The 20443-nt window shown below is 40.5% G+C and overlaps 1 protein-coding gene across 1 annotated transcript in view; it reads right to left on the bottom strand.

Moving 5' to 3' along the window:
* Positions 1–20358, bottom strand: part of PKD1L3 (polycystin 1 like 3, transient receptor potential channel interacting) — an 80142-nt gene extending 59784 nt beyond the window's left edge. The window contains 5 exon segments of the mRNA XM_081791423.1: positions 1108–1239; positions 3317–3326; positions 16683–16802; positions 18302–18402; positions 18404–20358. Coding sequence (XP_081647549.1) covers positions 1108–1239; positions 3317–3326; positions 16683–16802; positions 18302–18402; positions 18404–18595 — 555 coding nt within the window. The 5' untranslated portion in view covers positions 18596–20358.
* Between the last annotated feature and the right edge of the window lie 85 nt (positions 20359–20443).

Raw genomic sequence — 20443 nt, 5'->3', positions numbered from 1 at the left:
ATAAAGAAGATGTGGTATATATACACACAATGGAGTATTATACGGCAATCAAAAAGAATGAAATCTTGCCATTTGCAACTACGTGGATGGAACTGGAGGGTATTATGCTAAGTGAAATTAGTCAGAGAAAGACAAAAATCATATGACTTCACTCATGTGAGGACTTTAAGAGACAAAACAGATGAACATAAGGGAAGGGAAACAAAAATAATATAAAAACAGGGAGGGGCACAAAACAGAAGAGACTCATAAATATGGAGAACAAACTGAGGGTTCCTGGAGGGGGTGTGGGAAGGGGGATGGGCTAAATGGGTAAGAGGCACTAAGGAATCTACTCCTGAAATCATTGTTGCACCAAAGGCTAACTAATTTGGATGTAAATTAAAAAAAAAAAAATCTGATAATAGTGATTACATCCTGAGAATGGGATTAGCAAGAAGGATAAAGACAGTGAGGGCTATTGCTTTATAAGTTTATATGCTTTAATTCAGATTTTTAAATAACAAGCATGTATTATTGCCGTAATTAAAAATAAACCAGCCCAAATAAACCAGCACAGATTGTATATATATGCTTATCGCAGATATCTGAAAATACAGGACATGGAAAAGAAAAAAATGAAAATTCTCATGAATCTCATTCCCTTAATTTATTTATGTGTAGGGAGTAGAGACAGGCATGAATAATTACTGGGAATAACTTGGCAAATGTGGAGGGAACAAATGTAAACATTGCGGGGGCACTGATGGCCCATGTCTGTTTCGAAGCTGAACTGCTCTATCTCGGGCAAGGAGTGGATCTATTTCTGTCTCCCATTATGTCTAACAAATGTATCAGAAAGACAGTAACTTGATAAATGATCAAAAGAAAATAAACACAGCATATCTGAAAAGGTCATTACTGATCAATTTATCCGCAATCTTCAGACTTAAACGTAAATATACCCTGACTGAATGTTAAATTGGGTCTCTACAAAATGGTTCACAAGGCTAAATTCTGCACAGGGCACAATCTCTAGATTACGTATTTTCTACTTTATACACATTTTGTCTGTTTCACTTCCCCCTTTCTCATATCTCGTTTCCTCCCGATCACCCTCTTGCTTACTTGAGCTGACTTAGAAAATTCTGGCATAAAGGCCGTCAGTTTCTGGAGCACCTCACAAGCTCTCCGTAGTTTGCTGTGACTTTGCAAACCATGAATCACTTCGTTCAAACTCCCTGCTGGCTCATCTGCGACCTGTTGAGAATGAAGGATTTTGTCAACATTATCTCTAGAAAATGGCTGCACTTTAGTAGTTTCAGACCTTGTTTGAATAAGAATTGACCTCCAGTAACATTACAAGCTCAATGAATCACAGGCTCCCCCTAACAGTTACTACTTTCAGAAGCTTTTCTGCAAATGCATAGAATGTTCACCTCTTCCATGCAATAGAGGAAAGAGATACCTAGGTCTTACAATGATAAATACAGGGACAGATGGGTCTGGGAATAAGATCTGTAAGAGAAATTTAAATCTCATGGCCGTGATCAAAAGTGGGGGATACATGGAAATCAAAACAATGAAAACGAACTTTTCTATTCAGAAGTATGCTTTCCTCAGGTTTCCCGCTGGTTCCTGTCTCTCAATTCAAGAGTTCATGTTCAAGAGGGAAGCACAGGTGCTTGAAATTCCACATGGCAGGAGGTGGGAGGCAGAAATTCTGAGAAAACAAACCCAGAACTCTGGACATGGTCTTAAAACTTTTAAGAGGCCACTGCTTTTGAACTGGAAGTCCTGACTGAGATGATCTATTCACACCAACTACTTGACGCAATTTCTAGAGAACAGCCCACTGCAGCTTAATTCAGTCATGTATTCAGTTAAGTCTTTTTTAAAAAAATGTTTAGAGAGTGAGAGCATGAGCGGGGGAGGGGCAGAGAGTAAGAGGGAGACACAGAATCCAAAGCAGGGTCCAGGCTCCAAGCTGTCAGCACAGAGCCCAACATGGGGCTTGAACTCATGAACCATGAGATCATTCATGAACTAAGCCAAAGTCTGCCATTTAACTGACTGAGCCACCCAAGCACCCCTCAATAAGTCATAATTAAGGGCCTACTGGGTGCTGCTAGGCTCAGGAGTCAGAGCGGTTAAAGTCAGTTATGATCTGGCCCTTGTGGGCCATGCAAGTGAATAGGGGTATTCCTAATTCGTAGGGTTTATAGGGGGTTGGAGCAGTTACAGAATGATCTTAGAATTGAGGACCACCCAGTTTTGGTATTATACTTTGGGACCAAGGTGTAAATGAGCAGGAATAAAGGTACGAGTGAGACCCAGCTGCCATGCAACTTCACGTTTTCCAATGAAGGTCAAGGTCTTATCGAATGCCATTCTACTTGCAGCCAGGAAGGACACCAAGGGCACCTTATCTGATGTTTTAGAGCAGTGTGAACCTGGGCTGAGCCATGGTGGATCTCACCATTCATTTCACCTTTCTTCATTAGCTCTTAATAAGGCTTTACAGTTGTCCCCATATAAGTTTTGCCCATCTTTCGTTACATTTCCTCTTAGGTACTTGCTATTCTTTTTTTTTTTTTTTTTTTTTAAATCTTATTTTCTAACTACTGCTGATGTGTAGAAGTACAATCAGCTTTTGTCTATTGATCTGGTATTCTCTGAATATTTCCAATAATTTATCTGTACGCCCTTTTGGGTATGCTATACTTCAGACTTCTCTTTATTTAAGGGAAACAAAACCCTCTCTGTTGAAGCCACTGTAGATCAGTTTTTCTGCCAGGAGAGCACAATGCTAACCGCAACAATAGTGAATGTGTAGTTTCAATTGCCACTGAAAGCAGATCCAGCATAAACAGGATTACCTTTTAGTAAGGAAATGTCAGGTGGCATATATGTAGGGCTTGTGTTTAAAAAAAAACAAAAAAGAGAGAGAGAGAAGAAGGATGATTTTCTCCACTCAACATTATCAAAGTGGCTTTGTCTTTTTTTTCTTTTTTTTTAAGTTTGTGGGGAAAAAGGGAACTAAAAGAAAAGGAGCACTGAGGTGGTGAGTAGGAATAACAGTCCGGAAGGGTGTGCCATGGCTGGAAAATTGTGGCAGGTGGACAAAGCGTCCCCCCCATCTGAAGCACCAAAAATAATCGTATTGAATAAAAATAAGACATTAAATACTGAAGTGGGTATAAAACCCACTGTGGACTTGTTTAGTGCTTGCTTTTGATCGGGACACGTGCTTATGCATCAGCATAAGGTAGAGTTCTCTACTCTCTTAGGTAGAGTTCTGCTCGGATGTAATGGGTGAACTAGGCCTGTTCCTCACATGGCTGTTCCTGCAACATCACAAAATAGAATAGGAATGTTTTTACAGTGCCACAAAGGTACCCAGGGTGACCTCAGTTTTCCGTATTTACCTGATCAGATGCCTCATGAAACGATGTTTTTTTTTTTTAATTTTTTTTTAACGTTTATTTATTTTTGAGACAGAGCATGAACGGGGGAGGGGCAGAGAGAGAGAGGGAGACACAGAATCAGAAGCAGGCTCCAAGCTCCAAGCCATCAGCCCAGAGCCCGATGCGGGGCTCAAACTCACGGACCGTGAGATCGTGACCTGAGCCGATGTTGGATGCTTAACCGACTGAGCCACCCAGGTGCCCCCCCTGAAACGATGTTTATAGGTGAGAAGTAAAGACCTCGGGAGGGAGTCTACTATGGGGCTTGAGGTCATCTCCACCGGAGCTTTCCCAGCCTGTGTTTCAGATGCAGGCCGGCTGCTAGGCACCGAGGTGACAGACAGGACATGCCTCATGACTCTGGGTAGTGAAGGAAAGGGGCTGATGGAACGGCACAGGGTCTTGGACTGAAAGGTACGTAAAGGAAAAGGCTGAAGCCAATTTTACCAAATGAAAATGAAGGCAGTGTTTCCAAGACAGTGGGGGCTTTGAGGAACAGTAGCATGACTTGGGTTATAAAGCCTCACTCCTGTGACTGCTGTGTTGAGCACGGACAGGAAAGGGCCGAGGGTAGAAGCAGGGATATGAGCAGGAGGTGGATGCAAAGTGCAGCCGGGAGATGATGGAGGCTTAGACTACAGCGAGATAATGGTGAAGCTGGTCAGAAGTGGTTAGGTTTGGCCATATGGAAGGCCCTGAGAAGTCCTGCAGACAGCAACATTTGTTTTCTTTCCTTCCGGAAACGTTTTAGGCAATGTTGGTTGCTGTGCTGCAGAACACCGCTTGGAAAATACTGACTTAAGGGGCACGTGGGTGGCTCAGTTGGTTAAGTGTCCGACTTTGGCTCAGGTCATGATCTCATGTTTCGTGGGTTCAAGCCCCACGTCAGGCTCTGTGCTGACAGCCTGGATCCTGCTTCAGATTTTGTGTCTTCCTCTCTCTCAGCCACTCCCCAACTTGTGCATGTGCTCTCTGTCTCTCAAAAATAAATAAACATAAAAAAAGAAAAGAAAATGTTGACTTAAGGGATTTTTACTTCATCCCTGTTCTCTTTTATACTGCTAGAAAAGCTTATTTTTGGCAGTGGGTCAAACAAAAGTAAATCTATATTTAGACATCCACTGAAAGGTTTCTATATAGGACACAAAGGCAAGAAGGCGAAGAAATTTCTGGAATGTGAACTTTTATAGATTATGCAGAGTTTCTACTTTTATTTCCCTTTCACTCAAATTTTTTTCCTTTTTAAAAAGCAATCTGAATTTTATGACATTGCAATATCCTTTTGTAAGATGTCACAAGTCCTTTTTGGAATGAAGCAGGGAATAAACAACCAGCCAACAAATGATAATTATAACAACATGAAAGCCAGAGCTAAGCTTTAAAAATGTTGTTGGTAAAGCACCCATTAAACCTGGTTCCTTCCTGCATGTAAGTACTTTCCTTATCAGAAAACTACATCCAGAGAACTCGGGGAGACCGAGCAGTATTCTGGCAGGACGAACCAGGAAAGACAGAGATTGATAACCCCAGGTGTCTACTGTCAAGGGAGGCACTTAAAAGATTAGCACCAGCAGTGTGGGGACATGCCATTGCTGGGTGAGCAGCTGCCACAGAAAGAAGCAGGTTGAGTCCAAGTAAAAGTGTAGGATAGAAGTATCTCTTTCTATTTTACTTAAGGATGTTTCATTCTTGGTGAACAACAGTATAAATCATTTTATATGGAGACCAAACTGATCATTTCCTACTGTTGATAATTCTGTAGACAAGCTGGGATTCTAGAGCTTAAGCATCACAAATCACTAATGTCTCATCTCTGCTTCTTTTCCAAAGGCTCTCTGTATAAAAACATTAAATCAGAGCAATTGTGAAGTTGCCAGTACACAAATATTACTGCAGAAATATATGATTCATAATTTTAGCAAAAGGAGGAGCTCTATTAATAAATCAGAGCATTTTTCTGATCTTTCCTCCCTCCTTCCCTCACTCTCATTCTTTCTTTCCTTATGGTACTTTTAGATGAGATTGGCCATGTTGAGGGTGGTATGGCTGTAGTCTGATTTTTCTAGAAAATGATCATTTACAACATTTCACCAGATCACCATTATCGCTTTCATTCCCTTTACACATTTTCCAGCAAGAAAACCGTAATCTGAAGACACTATCAGTGTGTTAACATGGCTATTTGAGGAATGCTTGGGTGGTTCATTTGGTTAAGGCTCAGACTTTGGCTCAGGTCATGATCTCAAGGCTTGTGAGTTTGAGCTCGTCAGGCTCTGTGCTGACAGCCTGGAGCCTGCTCTGGATTCTCTGTCTCTACCCACCCCTCCCCCTACCCCCACCCCCTGCTTTTGCACAGGGATTTATTTATCAAAAATAAATTAACATTAAAAAACCGACATAGCTATTTGCTATTAACTTAAGTTGATCTCTTTCAAGGCATGCCTGTCTAGACCCATTACAATTTATCTGGCTATAGCAAGCCTGCTCTATCTCTTTTTGTAACATTCCCTTTGTTGTTGATGGGACTGGTATATTTAGCAGCAGAATCATTGTAGCCACTACTGCTGGGGGAGGACAGAGTTCTGAGATGTTAACTGCCATGTTTTTCTACCAAGGAATGCAGTATGGAAAGTAGAAGAAAGAAACTGGATTCTGAGGGTGCCTGGTGGCTCAGTCGGGTAAGCACATGACTCTTGGTTTCAGCTCAGGTCAGGCATGATCTCACCGTTTATGGGTTTGGGTCCCACATCAGGCTCTGCAGTGACAGCACAAAGCCTACTTGGGATTCACTCTCCCTCTCTCTCTGTACCCCCCCTTTCGCTGTCTCTCAAGATGAATAAACTTTAAAAAAAATTTAGAAACTGGATTCTGAGGCAAAAGACCTGAGCTCTTGACCTGGTCTACCTTTTACTGTAACTATGAAGCCTTGACAAATGACAGCCTACTAGCTCTCTCATCTGGAGAATGAGTGTAATAATATCGAACGATGTAAAAATCTAAGCAATGTATTTAAGGTTGAGAAAAATGTCACCTTGGATTAGGGTCATTACTTCAACAGCTCACGGGGAACCAGCAACTGATCCTGTGCTTCAAGTGGCGATCTGAAAGGGGTTATGACCACTAGGTGGGTCAACAAGCTGCTGAACCAAGGGTGATCCAGTTTCTTGGTCTATGGACAAACACTGTGCTTGGACAGGCCTTGCCTTAAAAGATGAGGAAAAAACTGGGGCACCTAGGTGGCTCAGTCGGTTGAGTGTCCAACTTCGGCTCAGGTCATGGTCTCGTGATTTGTAAGTTTGAGCCCCACATCAGACACTTGTTGCAGTCCCCAAAGAGCCTGCTTCAGATCCTCTCTCCCCCTCTCTCTGCCCCTCCCCTGTTCCCTCTTCCTCTCTCTCCCCCCACCTCAAAAATAAATAAACATTAAAAAAAAAAAGATGAGGAAAAAAACAACAAAAAGAAGCCCATGAATGTCACTCTGGACCCTGGGAATTGAATCCAGAGGACTTAGAGGAACATATGCCTCTGAAAATTATCAACAGCAAAATCCAGAAAAATATTTCACAAAGCTGGTTAACATCCTTAATATAAACAGAAAGTCTTAAAAATAAACCAAGTGAAGCTAACATGCACAAGAATGAGATAAATTAAAGGAGAAATAAATGATACTGGAGGATTTCGAGAGAGCTAAAATGCTTCAGAAAAGTTAAAATCCACACTGGTAATACAGAACCGACTTGGAAAAATCAAAACAGTGAGACGGAGGAAAAAAGTGAGGAGTTTGCCCTGAACGCAACAGAGCAAAGCATACAAAACCATTCTTTTCATTTAAAAGACTGACAGGAAAGATATGGAGGACAGAAACGTGCAATTTAGCACATGGATAACTGTTTTTTTGTTTTTGAGATAAAGAGAAAGAGAGTGTGTGTATGTACACATGCATGCAGGGGAGGGGCAGAGGGAAAGAGACAGAATCTTTTTTTTTTTTAAGTTTATTTATTTGAGGGGAGGGGGGAAGAGAGAGGGAGAGAAAAAATCCCAAGCAGGCTCTGCACTGTCAATACAGAGTGCACTGTGGGGCTCAAACCCACAAATTTTGAGTTGGAAGTCAGATGCTTTAACCGACTGAGCCACCCAGGCACCCTGAGAGAGAGAATCTTAAGCAGTCTCCATGCTCAGTGTGGAGCCTGATGAGGGGATTGATGCCATGAACCTGGGATCATGACCTGATCCTAAGTCAAGGGTCTGATGCTCAACTAACTGAGCCACCCAGGTACCCCGATAACTGGTATTTCTTAAGGACAAAATCAGAACTAATGAAACAGAAGTGACAAATAGGTGGCAGAGAATAAAATTTTCACAAGCCAAGAACAATGTGTATATAGAACATCACATTCTAGACAAAATCAGTGAAAAGTGATCTAGATGCATGCTAAAAGAATTTCTGTATTACACAGATTAAAACATTTTACAATCTAAGATGAAAAAAGGCTACCTATTATTTAAAAAAAAAAGGCTAACTGTAGTCTTTTCCACTATAGCATTAAATGACAAAACACAAGGGAATGATGTGTACAGAGTTTTGAGGGGAAGACTGAGGAAGGAAATGTTACTTATAGTGCAGAGACTATTGCTTATTCCACCACCCTGCCTTCCTTCCAGGGAAACATAGTAGCTCCATTAAGGACTACATTTCCCAGCCTTCCTTGCTTGCAGCAGTATGGCCATGTGACCAGGTTCCGGCCAATGGGATACAAGAAGTAATTGGTGCAATTTGTAGACTGTGCCCTTAAAGAAAATGATCAGGCTTCCCACTTTCCCTTCTCCCCTTCCCACTTGATAGAATGTGAACACGAGGCAGGAGCTAACACAGCTTTTATAGACCACGATATTCAATTACAAGTTGACAGCAGAACAAGGCAGAAAGAGCTTGGGCCCTATAAACTGTGGTGCCATCTTATCAGCCCTGGACTGCTTACTTACACTGCTATGTAAGTGAAGAGAGAAATCAACTTCCACTTTGTTCAAGCTACCATTTTGACTTCTGTTAGAGCACCTGACCCTGTTTTAACTTGTAAACCCTGCTAAAATATGGCTTATTGGGAAGGGACAAGAAAAGACTTTTTGACTATTCATGAGTTCCCAAAATATTTCCACCAGTGGATCTTGTGAAAACAACTAGAATAGAGATGATACAAAATTAAGATTTCAAGATGGATAAAGTTATGGTGTAAAATGATTGGACATAAACACCTCCAGTTAAAATTGATATAAGTTCTAAACTGTTAGAAACCTTGCTTTGCTAAAAGTTTTTAAAAAGGATTCTTGGGGTGGGGCACCTGGGTGCCTTAGTTGGTTAAGTGTTTTACTTTGGCTCAGGTCGTGATCTCGTGGTTCGTGGGTTCAAGGCCCGAGTCAGACTCTGTGCTGACAGCTTTAAGCCTGGAGCCTGCTTCAGATTCTGTGTCTCCCTCTCTCTGTGCCCCTCCCTCACTCACGCTCTGTCTCTCTCTCTCTCAAAAGTAAATAAACATTAAAAAAAAATTTTTTTTAAAGGTATTCTTGGGGTGTCTGTCTGGCTCAGTCGCTAGAACATGTGACTCTTGATCTTGTGGTTGTAAGTTGCAGCCCCACATTAGGTGTAGAGACTACTTAAAAAAATATTCTTTAAAAAAATTTTTTTTAATACATATATATATATATATATACACACACACACACACATATATATATATATTTATTTATTTTATTTATTTTTTCCTTTGAGAGAGAGACACACAGGGTGTGAATCAGGGAGGGGCAGAGACAGGGAGGCACAGAAACTGAAGCAGGCTCCAGGCTCTGAGCGGTCTGCGCAGGGGCAGACATGGGGCTGGAATCCACCAACTGTGAGATCATGACCTGAGCTAAAGTCAAATGCTTAGCCGACTGAGCCATCCAGGAGCCCCAAAAAGATATTCTTAAATCATATAATATAGATTTTAAAAACCCAATGTAACAATAACCTGAATAAAACCTACAGACTATACTAACAAAATCTAGGAATAGAGGGTGGGGAAGAAAAACTAACATGTGCTATATTCCTTTAACCACATGAGGGGGCTTCTAAAGAGACTTTCATTCCTGAGCCCAGCAATTAGGCAAACACAGGTGAAGGAATGTGTTTTCAAAAAGAACAACTCCTTGAAGGTAAACAATTAAAACGAGAGTCCTGAAGAACAAAAGTCCAACAAAGACAGAAGAAAACAGCAAGGAAGCATTAGAACCAGAAAGCACATAAGAAATGACAGATTATTAAAATAAACTTAAATGTGATAAACTGTACTATAAAAATATTTTCAGAGTCAAATACTTAGACTCATTTACATGAAATTTAATAGGAACACATGTAAAAAAAAAAAAAAGTGACACAAAAATTTCAAAGGACCCTGAGAGGCATCTGGCTGGCTCAGTCGGTAGAGCATGTGACTCTTGATCTCAGGGTTGTAAGTTTGAGCCCATGTTGGGTGAGGGAAGGAATAGAATAGAAAGGACAGAGATGGAATTTAGTTTTTTCCTGGTTTCATAATTTTGACATTGAAACTCTATCAGTGTTTTCCATAATTAGAAAAAAAAATTGTTTCCTAAAAATAAGGAAAAAGAGCAAGAGAGGAACTGGATATAGCAAGTTTAGACAATTTTTAGGGGAATTTTGCTCAAGATCAGGAAAGAAGTGGGGCAGTAATTCATGAGGCAGTGTGAATTGGTGCTTTGTCTTAAGATAGAAAAAACAGCAGCCAGCACAGTGTCCTTGATCTGAGCCAGCGTGCAGCTAGAGGGATTCACTGTGGGTAGGAGTACGGGGAACTTGCAGGAACAGGACAGAAGACAAGCATCTGTGGGTGCAGATGCCTGCTGCTCAGTGGACACATTTGGTGGCAGGCGTCTGTGGAGAGGATTCTTAATTGCTTCTATTTTATTTTCGAAACAGAAATCAAGGTGATGACCTGACCTGAGAATGAGGATCAGGGACTTCCTAGTCATTGGAGGTAGAGGAGGAAGTGAGAAGTAGTCCTCTCAGAGTAGAAGCATAAATAACCCCCGGGATACAGTGTGATTGCCAGGCTCATGATCCGAATTTCAGTTGACATATAGTCAGTGAGGTTGTGTGGTTTTGCCAAGCCATGTTGGGCAGCGTGTGTGAGAAACAGGAAGTGTACACGATGAGGCACATTCAAGAATATTATTGCTCACCTACTGAGTTCCTATCTCTCTATCAATAGGAATTATAAAACACAAGGAGAATATTGTGCTTACAATGTAATTCTTTTTTCTTCCAGTTTATTTATTTTGAAGGCGGGGAGGTCAGAGAGAGCGAAAGAGAGAGAATCCCAAGCAGGCTCTGCACTGTCAGTGTGTAGCCCAATGCAGGGCTTGAATTCACAAATTGGGAGATCATGACATGAGCTGAAATCAAGAGTAAGCCGCTTAACTGACTGAGCCACCCAGGAGCGCCTAGAATGTAATTTCATAAAGTGAACTTAATTCTATCTTCTTAGTGTTGACCCACTTGGTGGACCTCATTTGGGGACATTGGATAGTATAAGGTGATGTGACTATTCCAGAGCACAAGATCCCCTTGAGAATTCCTATGTTATTGTTCTTAAAAAACAAATAAAATCTTTGTGTTGTCTTGATTATCATGTATGTGCTAGTAACAACTATTTTATAGACTTAAAGCTAGAGCTATATACTATAAATTACCTTTTCCATTGGCTTCCAAATAGATGCCTTTTCAGACCAAGATGAAAGAAATGGAAATAGTTCTCATTTATGCTGGAGACCCAAGAAGACAAGAGGAAAAGTCACAATACCAAGAAAAAAATGACTTCAGGTAATGTGTAGTGAAATCAATTCGTGCCTGAAAGGATATACAAGATTAATTAATACTGAAATATGTCATCATAACATGTACCCAATTAATATTTGTTGCTTTGCGTTTTGTCTCATCTTTTTTAAAATGTCTTTTTAAAATTATTATTAGAGCACGAGTGGAGGAGGGGGCAGAGGGAGAGAGAATCCTAAGCAGGCTCCATACTCAGCACAGAGCCCAGTGTGGGGCTCGACCCCCACGATCCTGGGACCATGACCTGAGCCAAAATCAAGAGTCAGATGTTCAACCAACTATGCCACCCAGGTGCCCCCCACTTCTTTTATTTTTTATTTTTTTAATTAGAACATGAGCAGGGGAGAGGGGCAAAGGGAAAAAGAGAAAATTGTCTGCTCTTATTATTGCAATCTTTGCCCTAATTTTATATATACTTATTTTCTTGATAGGCCTTTGGCCATCTTCTTTTTCACATGTGCCCAAATAAAGGACAATGTATTCTCCCACATTTTTCCATCTAAAAAGAGTCTTCTTAAAGTCCTTGCAGGAGCACCTGGGTGGCTCAGTTGGTTAAGCCTCTGACTTCAGCTCAGGTCATGATCTTGCGGTTCCTGTGAGCTTACAGCTCACAGCCTGGAGCCTGCCTTGAATTCTGGGTCTCCCTCTCTGGCCCTCCCCTGCTCGTGCTCTATCTCGCTCTCTTTCAAAATAATAAATATAAAAAAAAATTTAAAAATAAAAAACTAAAGTCTTTGCAGAGTGTTTCAAACGAAGGAAGTGTTCTTTCTCATATTTTTTAATTTTGAAAATAAATACTATTTGGGAAAGATGCATTAGCCTGAAATGACCTCAGTCAATACCAGTCTGGAATGATTATATAGAGAACACCTGACCAAAAGGCTGGAAAAGAGACAACTCAAAGTGCATCTAGTGTTTAGTCTTAGGGGTATGACCCCCAACTTCAAGTTTTAGATGTCTTTGTCAACAAGCCCTCTAAGTATCCCTTAAAAGAGCAATTTAGAAATTGTCATTGTAGAGACATGAATATTTATCTAAAGAACAAATGTAAAAATCAGCTTTTCCAAATGATTTTGTTTTTCGGTGTTTGGTGTGGGGTTTTTTTGTTTTTTGTTTTTTTAGTTTTTTAAATTTTTATTTATTTTGAGAGAGACAGAGAGTGTGAACAGGGGAGGGAGAGAGAATACCAAGCAGGCCCCACACTGTCAGTGCAGAGCACAACACAGGGCTCGAACTCACAAACTGTGAGACCATGACCTGAGCCAAAGTCAGATGCTTAACCAACTGAGCCACCCAGTGACCCCCAATTGCTTTTGTAAATGGGTACTTGTGAGTTGGGGAAGAAGCGTTTTGTGATGGCATTAGATGAAAGTAAAGATGGTGTACTTTGAAAACTTAAATCTTTACCGAAATCACCCTGATGGTAATTAAAGCATTGAGGCTGAAGACGCATTTGAAAAGTTTCAATAAAGCTATGTCATAAAATGCGAGTTTTGAGAGAGCAGTGCTCCTAAATTAATATACTACTTTATATAACATCTGATTTTAAATATCCCTTTGTAGAGGGGCGCCTGGCTGGCTCAGCTGGAAGAGCACATGACTCTGGATCTTAGGGTCATGAGTTCAAGCCCTAGGTTAGGTGCAGAAATATTTTTATAAAATAAATAAATATGCCTTTGTAGAACAAGTTACTAAGTTAATAAATGAGACATTTGACTGTTTCACCTATATCCTTAGATATGATATAGTCAAGTTTACCCCAAAATAATTGTCTTTAAATCTTCTCATTGAAGAAGGAGATTTGCCTTATCTGGAGTTGCCTTATGTTTATGTATGTCAGGTCCTTTGAAAATTTTTTTTCTTTAAATTTTTAAGTAGTCTCTACCTTATAAGTAATCATTTTCATTAGTTTTTGTTTGCTTTTCCATTATGTTTATACAGATGTGTGTGTTGGTATATACACATATATATTCATGTTACCCTCTTTCTTAAAGTTAGCAATACATTACACATTTTCTGCAGGGTTTTTTCCACAAAAACAAAAACGAAACAACAAAAAAACCAGAAGTAACCCCACTGCAGTACATAGAGATATGCCTCATTTCTTTTTACAACCAGGACCCCCCCTAGATGGGTATATGGATTATTTCTATTTTTTTGCTATTACAAAGAGAGCCACAATGAATAGCCTCGTGTGTGTACCTTTTTATATTTTTGCCAGTGTAACTTTGGGATAGATTCCCAGCAGGTGGAAGGCTCAGTCAAGGGGTAGATGTCAATGCTATTTTGCTAGAGATTGCCAAATACCTCTCCCTAGAAACCATCTTATTGCATTTCCATTAGCAATGTACGAAAGTACCTACTTTCCTAGAGTCTTGCCAACAGAATATGTTGTTAAGTTTGTGGATTCATGCCCAACTGATAGGTGGGAAATGGTATCTCAGTTTTAATTTGCATTTCTCTATTTTTTGAATGTTAAGGAACAAATTTATAAATACTTTTCCCACCAACATATTATTTTGGAAGAGGCACTCCTTAAGTTCACAATAAAATGTATAAACACTAATGCAACAGTAGTGACTTCTGAATACTTCTAAGCAATTACATGTGTCAATACTTTAGTTTTAAAGGTAATTAGCAGGGGCACCTGGGTGGCTCAGTAGGTTAAGTAACCCCTGCTCTTGATTTTGGTTCAGATCATGATCTTGCCATTTTCTGAGTTTAAGCCCTGCGTTGGCCTCTGCATTCTCTGGGAGCCTGCTTTGCATCTCTCTCTCCCTTTCTCTCTGTCCCTCCCCCACTCGTGCTCTCTCTCAAAATAAATAAGTAAACTTAAAAAAAATATAAAGGTTGGGGCGCCTGGGTGGCTCAGTTGTTTAAATATCCGACTTCAGCTCAGGTCATGATTTCGCTGTCTGTGAGTTCGAGCCCTGCACCAGGCTCTGTGCTGACAGCTCAGAGCCTGGAGCCTGCTTCAGATTCTGTGTCTCCCTCTCTCTGCCCTTCCCCCACTCACGGTCTGTCTGTCTCTCTCTCTCTCTCAAAAATAAATAAACATTAAAATATATATATGTGTGTGTGTGTGTGTGTATATATATATATATATATATATATATAAAAGTAATTAGCAATATTGGATCTCCAATGACCTTTGACATGAATGTGATGCCATCTAGAAGCAGAAAACACACTTTGCCTAAAAAACAGAAGTTTCACAATATTAGCAGTAAGAACTATAATATTCTGCCAGGCACTATTCTAATACTTTACTTGTATAATTTTACTGGTCCTCATAACAATCCTTTGAAGGACTTGCCAGGTGCCACAACAGGAAAGTTCCAGAATCATGACATGAACTCAGAGGTCTGACATGAGAGCCTGAGCTCCTAACTGCAGAGACTTATTTAATATGATTATGGGAAAGCAGGCTCCGAATGTGCAGTGCTGGCTTAGATAATTGAATATAATTCTTTAAAAAAAAATTTTTTTTTTGGTTATTTTTCTTTCAACATTTTATCTTTAAGTAATTTCTACATCCAACATGGGGCTTGAACTCACAACCCCAAATCAAGAGTCTCATGCTCCACCAACTCAGCCAGGTTGCCCCTAGAATTTTTTTTTTTTTAAGTAGGCTTCATGCCCAGCGTGGCACCCAACATGGGGCTTGAACTCAAGACTGATGCTTAACTGACTGAGCCATTCAGGCGCCCCACCCCTAGAATTCTTTTTGCCCCAGATTATCCTCTGTACAAACATTCTCTATTTCACAACAGTAATATCTGGCAAGTACACGAGTGATAAATATCAGGAAATGCATTTCACTCCGAAATGAAGAGTAAGTGAAAATGTGTAAAAACTCAAATCTTGGAGAGTGAAAAATGGACGGAAAAATTGTCATCATTTAGGCTATGTTAAGGGTTGCTTTTCCTATCGTGGAGATGGGCTGGGCCAAACAGCCTGCTGTGAAGATGGAGAACAGTTCACAATCACTCCCATCTGTGACAGTGAAACACAGGACCACTTGATGTACGCAGAGACCCGCCTCACAACCTTGCCCTTGCCAAAAACAGCATGCTATCACAGCAAAATCGGACAAGCATATCACAGGGAGCTTGAAAGGGTGGAGAATGAGAGGCTGGAAACCAAAAAATTATCAACTTGAAATACTGGGTCCTTTCAATACCCAGTATTTGAGGACGGTGATCTTTTATCTTTCTCGTAATAAACATCGCAATGTATTCTGTTTTATGAAGCACCCAAAGATGCTTCATATTTTAATAAGAATGTATTTGCATTTTTTAAAGTGGAATAAAATTTTTACTCAGATTCGGAGGCATAGTAAGGTCTCCAAGAATTCACAGACTTAAGACTGAATGCTGTATGTAACACCGTGAAAAATGCTGATTCAAAGAAAAACCACACACTCACATTCACACACACAATTTTCATGGCCTACTCCTGAGAAAAACCTATAGACAACAGCCTCCTCACCCTTCACCCTCACATCTTCCTACACCATACTCTATTTTCCTCCTTTAGCTTTTCTCGTCTTCCTTCCGAAGCCCAAGCACTGAATGGATTCAGGGTACCTGAGGAAAAGGGAGTTTACTCATACACTTTCTCCCACACTTCACCCAAGTCAAGAAATGAAGGCAACATCAGGCACAACTCTACCTACCAGAGTAGGCTGCATGTGAAAGTCATTCCAGATGAACAGTTACTTACTGTAATCAGTATCATGAAAATCAATATCTAATCAGTATCATCAAAATCCCTATATCCATTCTATGGACTATCACTCACAGACTCTGTGACATGAAACCTTCTAGAGCACTCCAACCTTCTTTTTGTTTAACCACACCCTTAAGTAAACCTCAGGGCATAATGTCCTTTATCTGCCCCTGAGACAGGACTAGGGCACACACCCATCCTTTTTATTTTTTTAATATGTACTTATTTTTGAGAGAGAACGAAAGAAAGAGAGCACAAGTGAGGGAGGGACAGAGAGAGGGAGAGAGAGAGAATCCCAAGCAGTGTGTGGCCTGACACTGGGCTTGAACTCATGAACTGTGAGATCACCACCTGAGCTGAAATCAAGAGTTGGACGCTTAACTGACTAAGCCACTCAGGTGCCCTGAAAACACACCTATTCTTAAACATTCTCCTCTTGGCTGGTTCCCCCTTAATAAACCATTTCTTGTCAAGCTGGACTTGTCAGCCTTTTTCTTTAGTTTTTCTTTCAGTCCTCAGATGTCACTTTGCATATACCTTTCATGGAACAGACTCCTTAACCAACATACTGTAGGTTTCCAGAAATTATGCCTTTGGCCGCATGTGGCTTCATCACTTACCAGCCTGGCAACTGAAAGAATGGCCCAGTGAGCCCAAGTGCACTGTTGATGAGATCCAGTTGGAGTTTCTGGACATGTAAGTGCATCTGGTGGGCTTTGTGACTCTGCTGGCCGCGACATCTGTTGAAGGAGGACCAGACACAGATCCTCATACTCCAAAGTCAACCTATTTAAAAATTAAATATGAAAACCAAATTTTACTAGCTTCCAATAGGTGAAACTTTAGGATTCCTCCCCGATACTATGTATTGTTGGGGTCCGGGAGCCAACAGTCAAGAAATAATTCTTGAGACAACTTTGGTGCCAAAAAGGTGATTTTATTAAAGCATGGGGACAGGACACACAGGCAGAAAGAGCTGCTGGGGTATTGTGAGGAGTGACTCACTACATACCGATAATATATAATATATTATACATGATATAATGAGGAGTGACTGACTTTATCTACCTCCCTACCTACCTACCAGAAGGGGGTTAGGGATAGAATAAGTCTCCAAGCAATCAAGACCTTAGTCATGAGACCCTTCAGATGTGTATCAGTGGGCCATATGCTTGCAAGATGATTGTTAACATGTATCTTGGGTTGGGGTAGAGATAAAGGAAGTTTCCAAAGGGATTTTTATATGTTAAAGACTTACAGGATCCTGGAGGTTGAGCTAAGTTTGCCTTTTGCCTCTAGCAAAGTACTAACATTGAAGCAGTTAAGGAGGACACTGAAGCAGTTCCTCCTGGAGGAAGGTCACTCAGCCTGTCTCAAGTGCAGTACTTGTCACTGGGCTGCAAGTTTTATAAAGAAGTTTAATATTTTCTGTATTTCTTTTGCCTTTGTTCTCCACCTCACCTCCACAAAGTATAGATTTTTCATATATTATGTGTTATCACCAGGCTTAGTATTAATTTACCTAGACTTCAATGAAGACGACGATGATATAATTGCACCTTGGATTTTTCTGTAAGATCACAGTATTATGGTGCATGGTTTTGAAAATATCTCTGTAAGACAGATAACAGGCAAATAATTTCTCTCCTGGTTTCTGAGTTAGGAAACTTGGAGCCAAGAGTGATGAAGAAGTATTTACCAGGAAAAAAGGGGCCATAAAAGGTTTCCCACTTCAGAAACTTGCACAGTACTTGTAGTGAAAGATCAGGTATGTTACCTTTTGATAAAACACTAAAAAAAAAAAAATCTCATCATCTTTGCTACACAGACAATTCAAAGGCTGAAGCTCAAAAGTGTAAATATTTCAGAACTGTGGTAATGAAGCAAAGCAACAGATTTTCTGTGTACAAAAGTGGAAAGATTTAAATTTTTTTCTTACTCCTATTCCAGAGTCAAAGTAAGGAAGTTCCCTTCATTTTTTTTTTAACCTTATTGATTTATTTTGAGTGAGTGAGTGAGTGAGAGAGAGAGAGTGAAAGCAAGCATGAGCAGGGAAGGGGCAGAGAGAGAGGATCCCAAGCAGGCTCTACACTGTCAGCACCAAGCCTGATGTGGGGCTCCAACTCATGAACTGTGAGATCATGACCTAAGCTGAAACCAAGTCAGATGCTTAACTGACTGAGCCACCCAGGTGCCCCAAGGAAGTGTCCTTCATACATGCTGAGTCTCAAAGCCTTACCTGGGTTGTTTTTCTTCTTGATGTTTTCCCAGCAGCATGAGATTTTGTCCAATCCACCACTTACTCCTTTCTTCTAGAAAGTCCCAGAAAAGATCCCGAACCTTCCCGGTTCCAAGTGTAAGCAAGGTGTCCTCCCTGGACACAGCAGTTTTCTGCTTCCTCAAAGCTACAGTGAAACTTGTTAAGCTGATAACAATTATTTTTACCATGTTGCTCTGGGCTATTTAGCTCACTTCCTAGAATGATACCTGTTCTGACATATAACCAAAGCCAGATTCTTCCTCTTAAGAACATTTTCTCTGTGAACTATGAGCAACAACAGTGCAGGGGCTCAGCAGCTGCCTGGTCCTTTAAAAATGTTCTTAGTGGGTTAGTCATATTTGTTAGTATTATTCTTTTAGGAATAGGGAATAATTAGTCAAGGAGATAAAAGATGTTTTGTGTGTTTTTAATTTAAGAACCCAGGTGGAGTCCTATAAGCTGAAAACAAACAGCAAAGATCAATAAAGCGACGAGTCTTTATAGGGCACCACCACCTGTGTCTACACAACCAGATACGCTTTTAGCTAATTACTTGCTAAGCCTAAGCTGGAAAGGAGAAGAAGATGAATATGTAAGTCAGAGTTGCTAAAAATTGAGAAAAGTATTGTGTGGTTTTTTAAAAGGAAACCATTCTGGCAGACCCCCAGGCTGTGTCTAAGTTATTGTATTTTGTTTTTTAAATACATTCAGCCATAAAACCAGGCATAAACTATATGCTAAAGCTCTTACACAACCATGAACGAATGAATACAAATTAATACAAACAGAACTGAAAACTAATGAAATGAAAACGTGCTGAACTAAACAGTTACCTGACATAACAACTGTACCGGCTTATGACCACACAGGTTCTTTTGATTTGGCACACAAGCTATTTCATGCTGTAGGGAAAAATCAGTTCTCTCACCACTTTATTTAGCTTGCTGAAAAACCTTTGTTCATACAGCATGTCATTTGTTTTGCACCTGTGGCACATCTATCATTTAGTTTAGCCAGTTTTCTTTCTTGGCACCAAAATGTGATAACAAATACAAATAACTGTGGGCACTGACATAGCATGGTAGGTTTCAGGGTTCAGTTGGTTATCCAAATGGCCTAAATGCTTATACTATCTTTAAAAATCATTATGGAAAGATACTAGTATCAACAATTCTCTTAAGTGTATACTCCAAGAATACACCTCCCCCAGTCTGAAAAACACTGCAGTAATCAAAAGATAAATATGGTATGGTCCCTACTTTCAGAACGTGTACAGTCTAGTTAGGGGAAAAAAGATATAACAATTGTAATTAATAAAGACAGTGTCACTGGACAGGTACAGCATATATCTATCTATAAAAGTTCAGATGAGAAAGAAATTATTTCCAGCACGTGGCCATATTGAGATAGAAGAAACGGTCATACCGGGAGAAGCCAATGTGATTTAGTAAATGAATAGAAGAGGAAAGTATTTATAAAGAGAAATAATTCTGGGGGTGGGGCAGGGTGGGCACTTGTGGAGACAGCAGTGGGAAGGGAAACTAGAAAACTGAAAAGTCTTGAAATGGCAGGAAAAAGAGTGTCCAATTAATTTGGAAGGCTTCTGACTAGGAGTCCACTAAGTCTTCGCTGCAATGGAATCGTTCTGGGTGCTACAAGACTTTGTAACAAAGTGTTGATTTCCCAACACTTTCATTAATATACATACTTACGCACATACATACGTTTAAGGCATTTTTAAGTGAAACCTGAGGCTGATGGAAACTTCTCTGAGGTCAACTCCACAGGGCCGTAATTCATTCCAACCTTTTTTTCAGTGCCTGATATATGGTCTCAATACCTGCTTTACCTAGAGCGCAAGCATATCACATGTTCAACTTAAATGATCAAGATATTGGTGACAGTGTTGCTTAGAACTGAAGGTCTACCTATGCGCATTCTGTCGCCGAGGTCGCAGGGCCGCAGAACAGCTACGCACACCACCACAAGCCGAGCGTATCGCAACTCAGCTTAGCGCTGCGCCCACACCTGGACTCCGGCGGGCGGAAGGAGCGTGGCTGCCGTGACTGCGCGCGCGGGTACCAGCGTCTAGCCACACCTCCGGGGCGGAGCGAGGCCTTT

The sequence above is a fragment of the Panthera onca genome, chromosome E2, assembly GCF_046562875.1.
Source record: "Panthera onca isolate mPanOnc1 chromosome E2, mPanOnc1 haplotype 2, whole genome shotgun sequence".
Classification (NCBI taxonomy): domain Eukaryota; kingdom Metazoa; phylum Chordata; class Mammalia; order Carnivora; family Felidae; genus Panthera; species Panthera onca.
The sequence above is the reverse complement of the archived record's forward strand: the minus strand, read 5'-3'. Positions and strand labels throughout refer to the sequence as shown.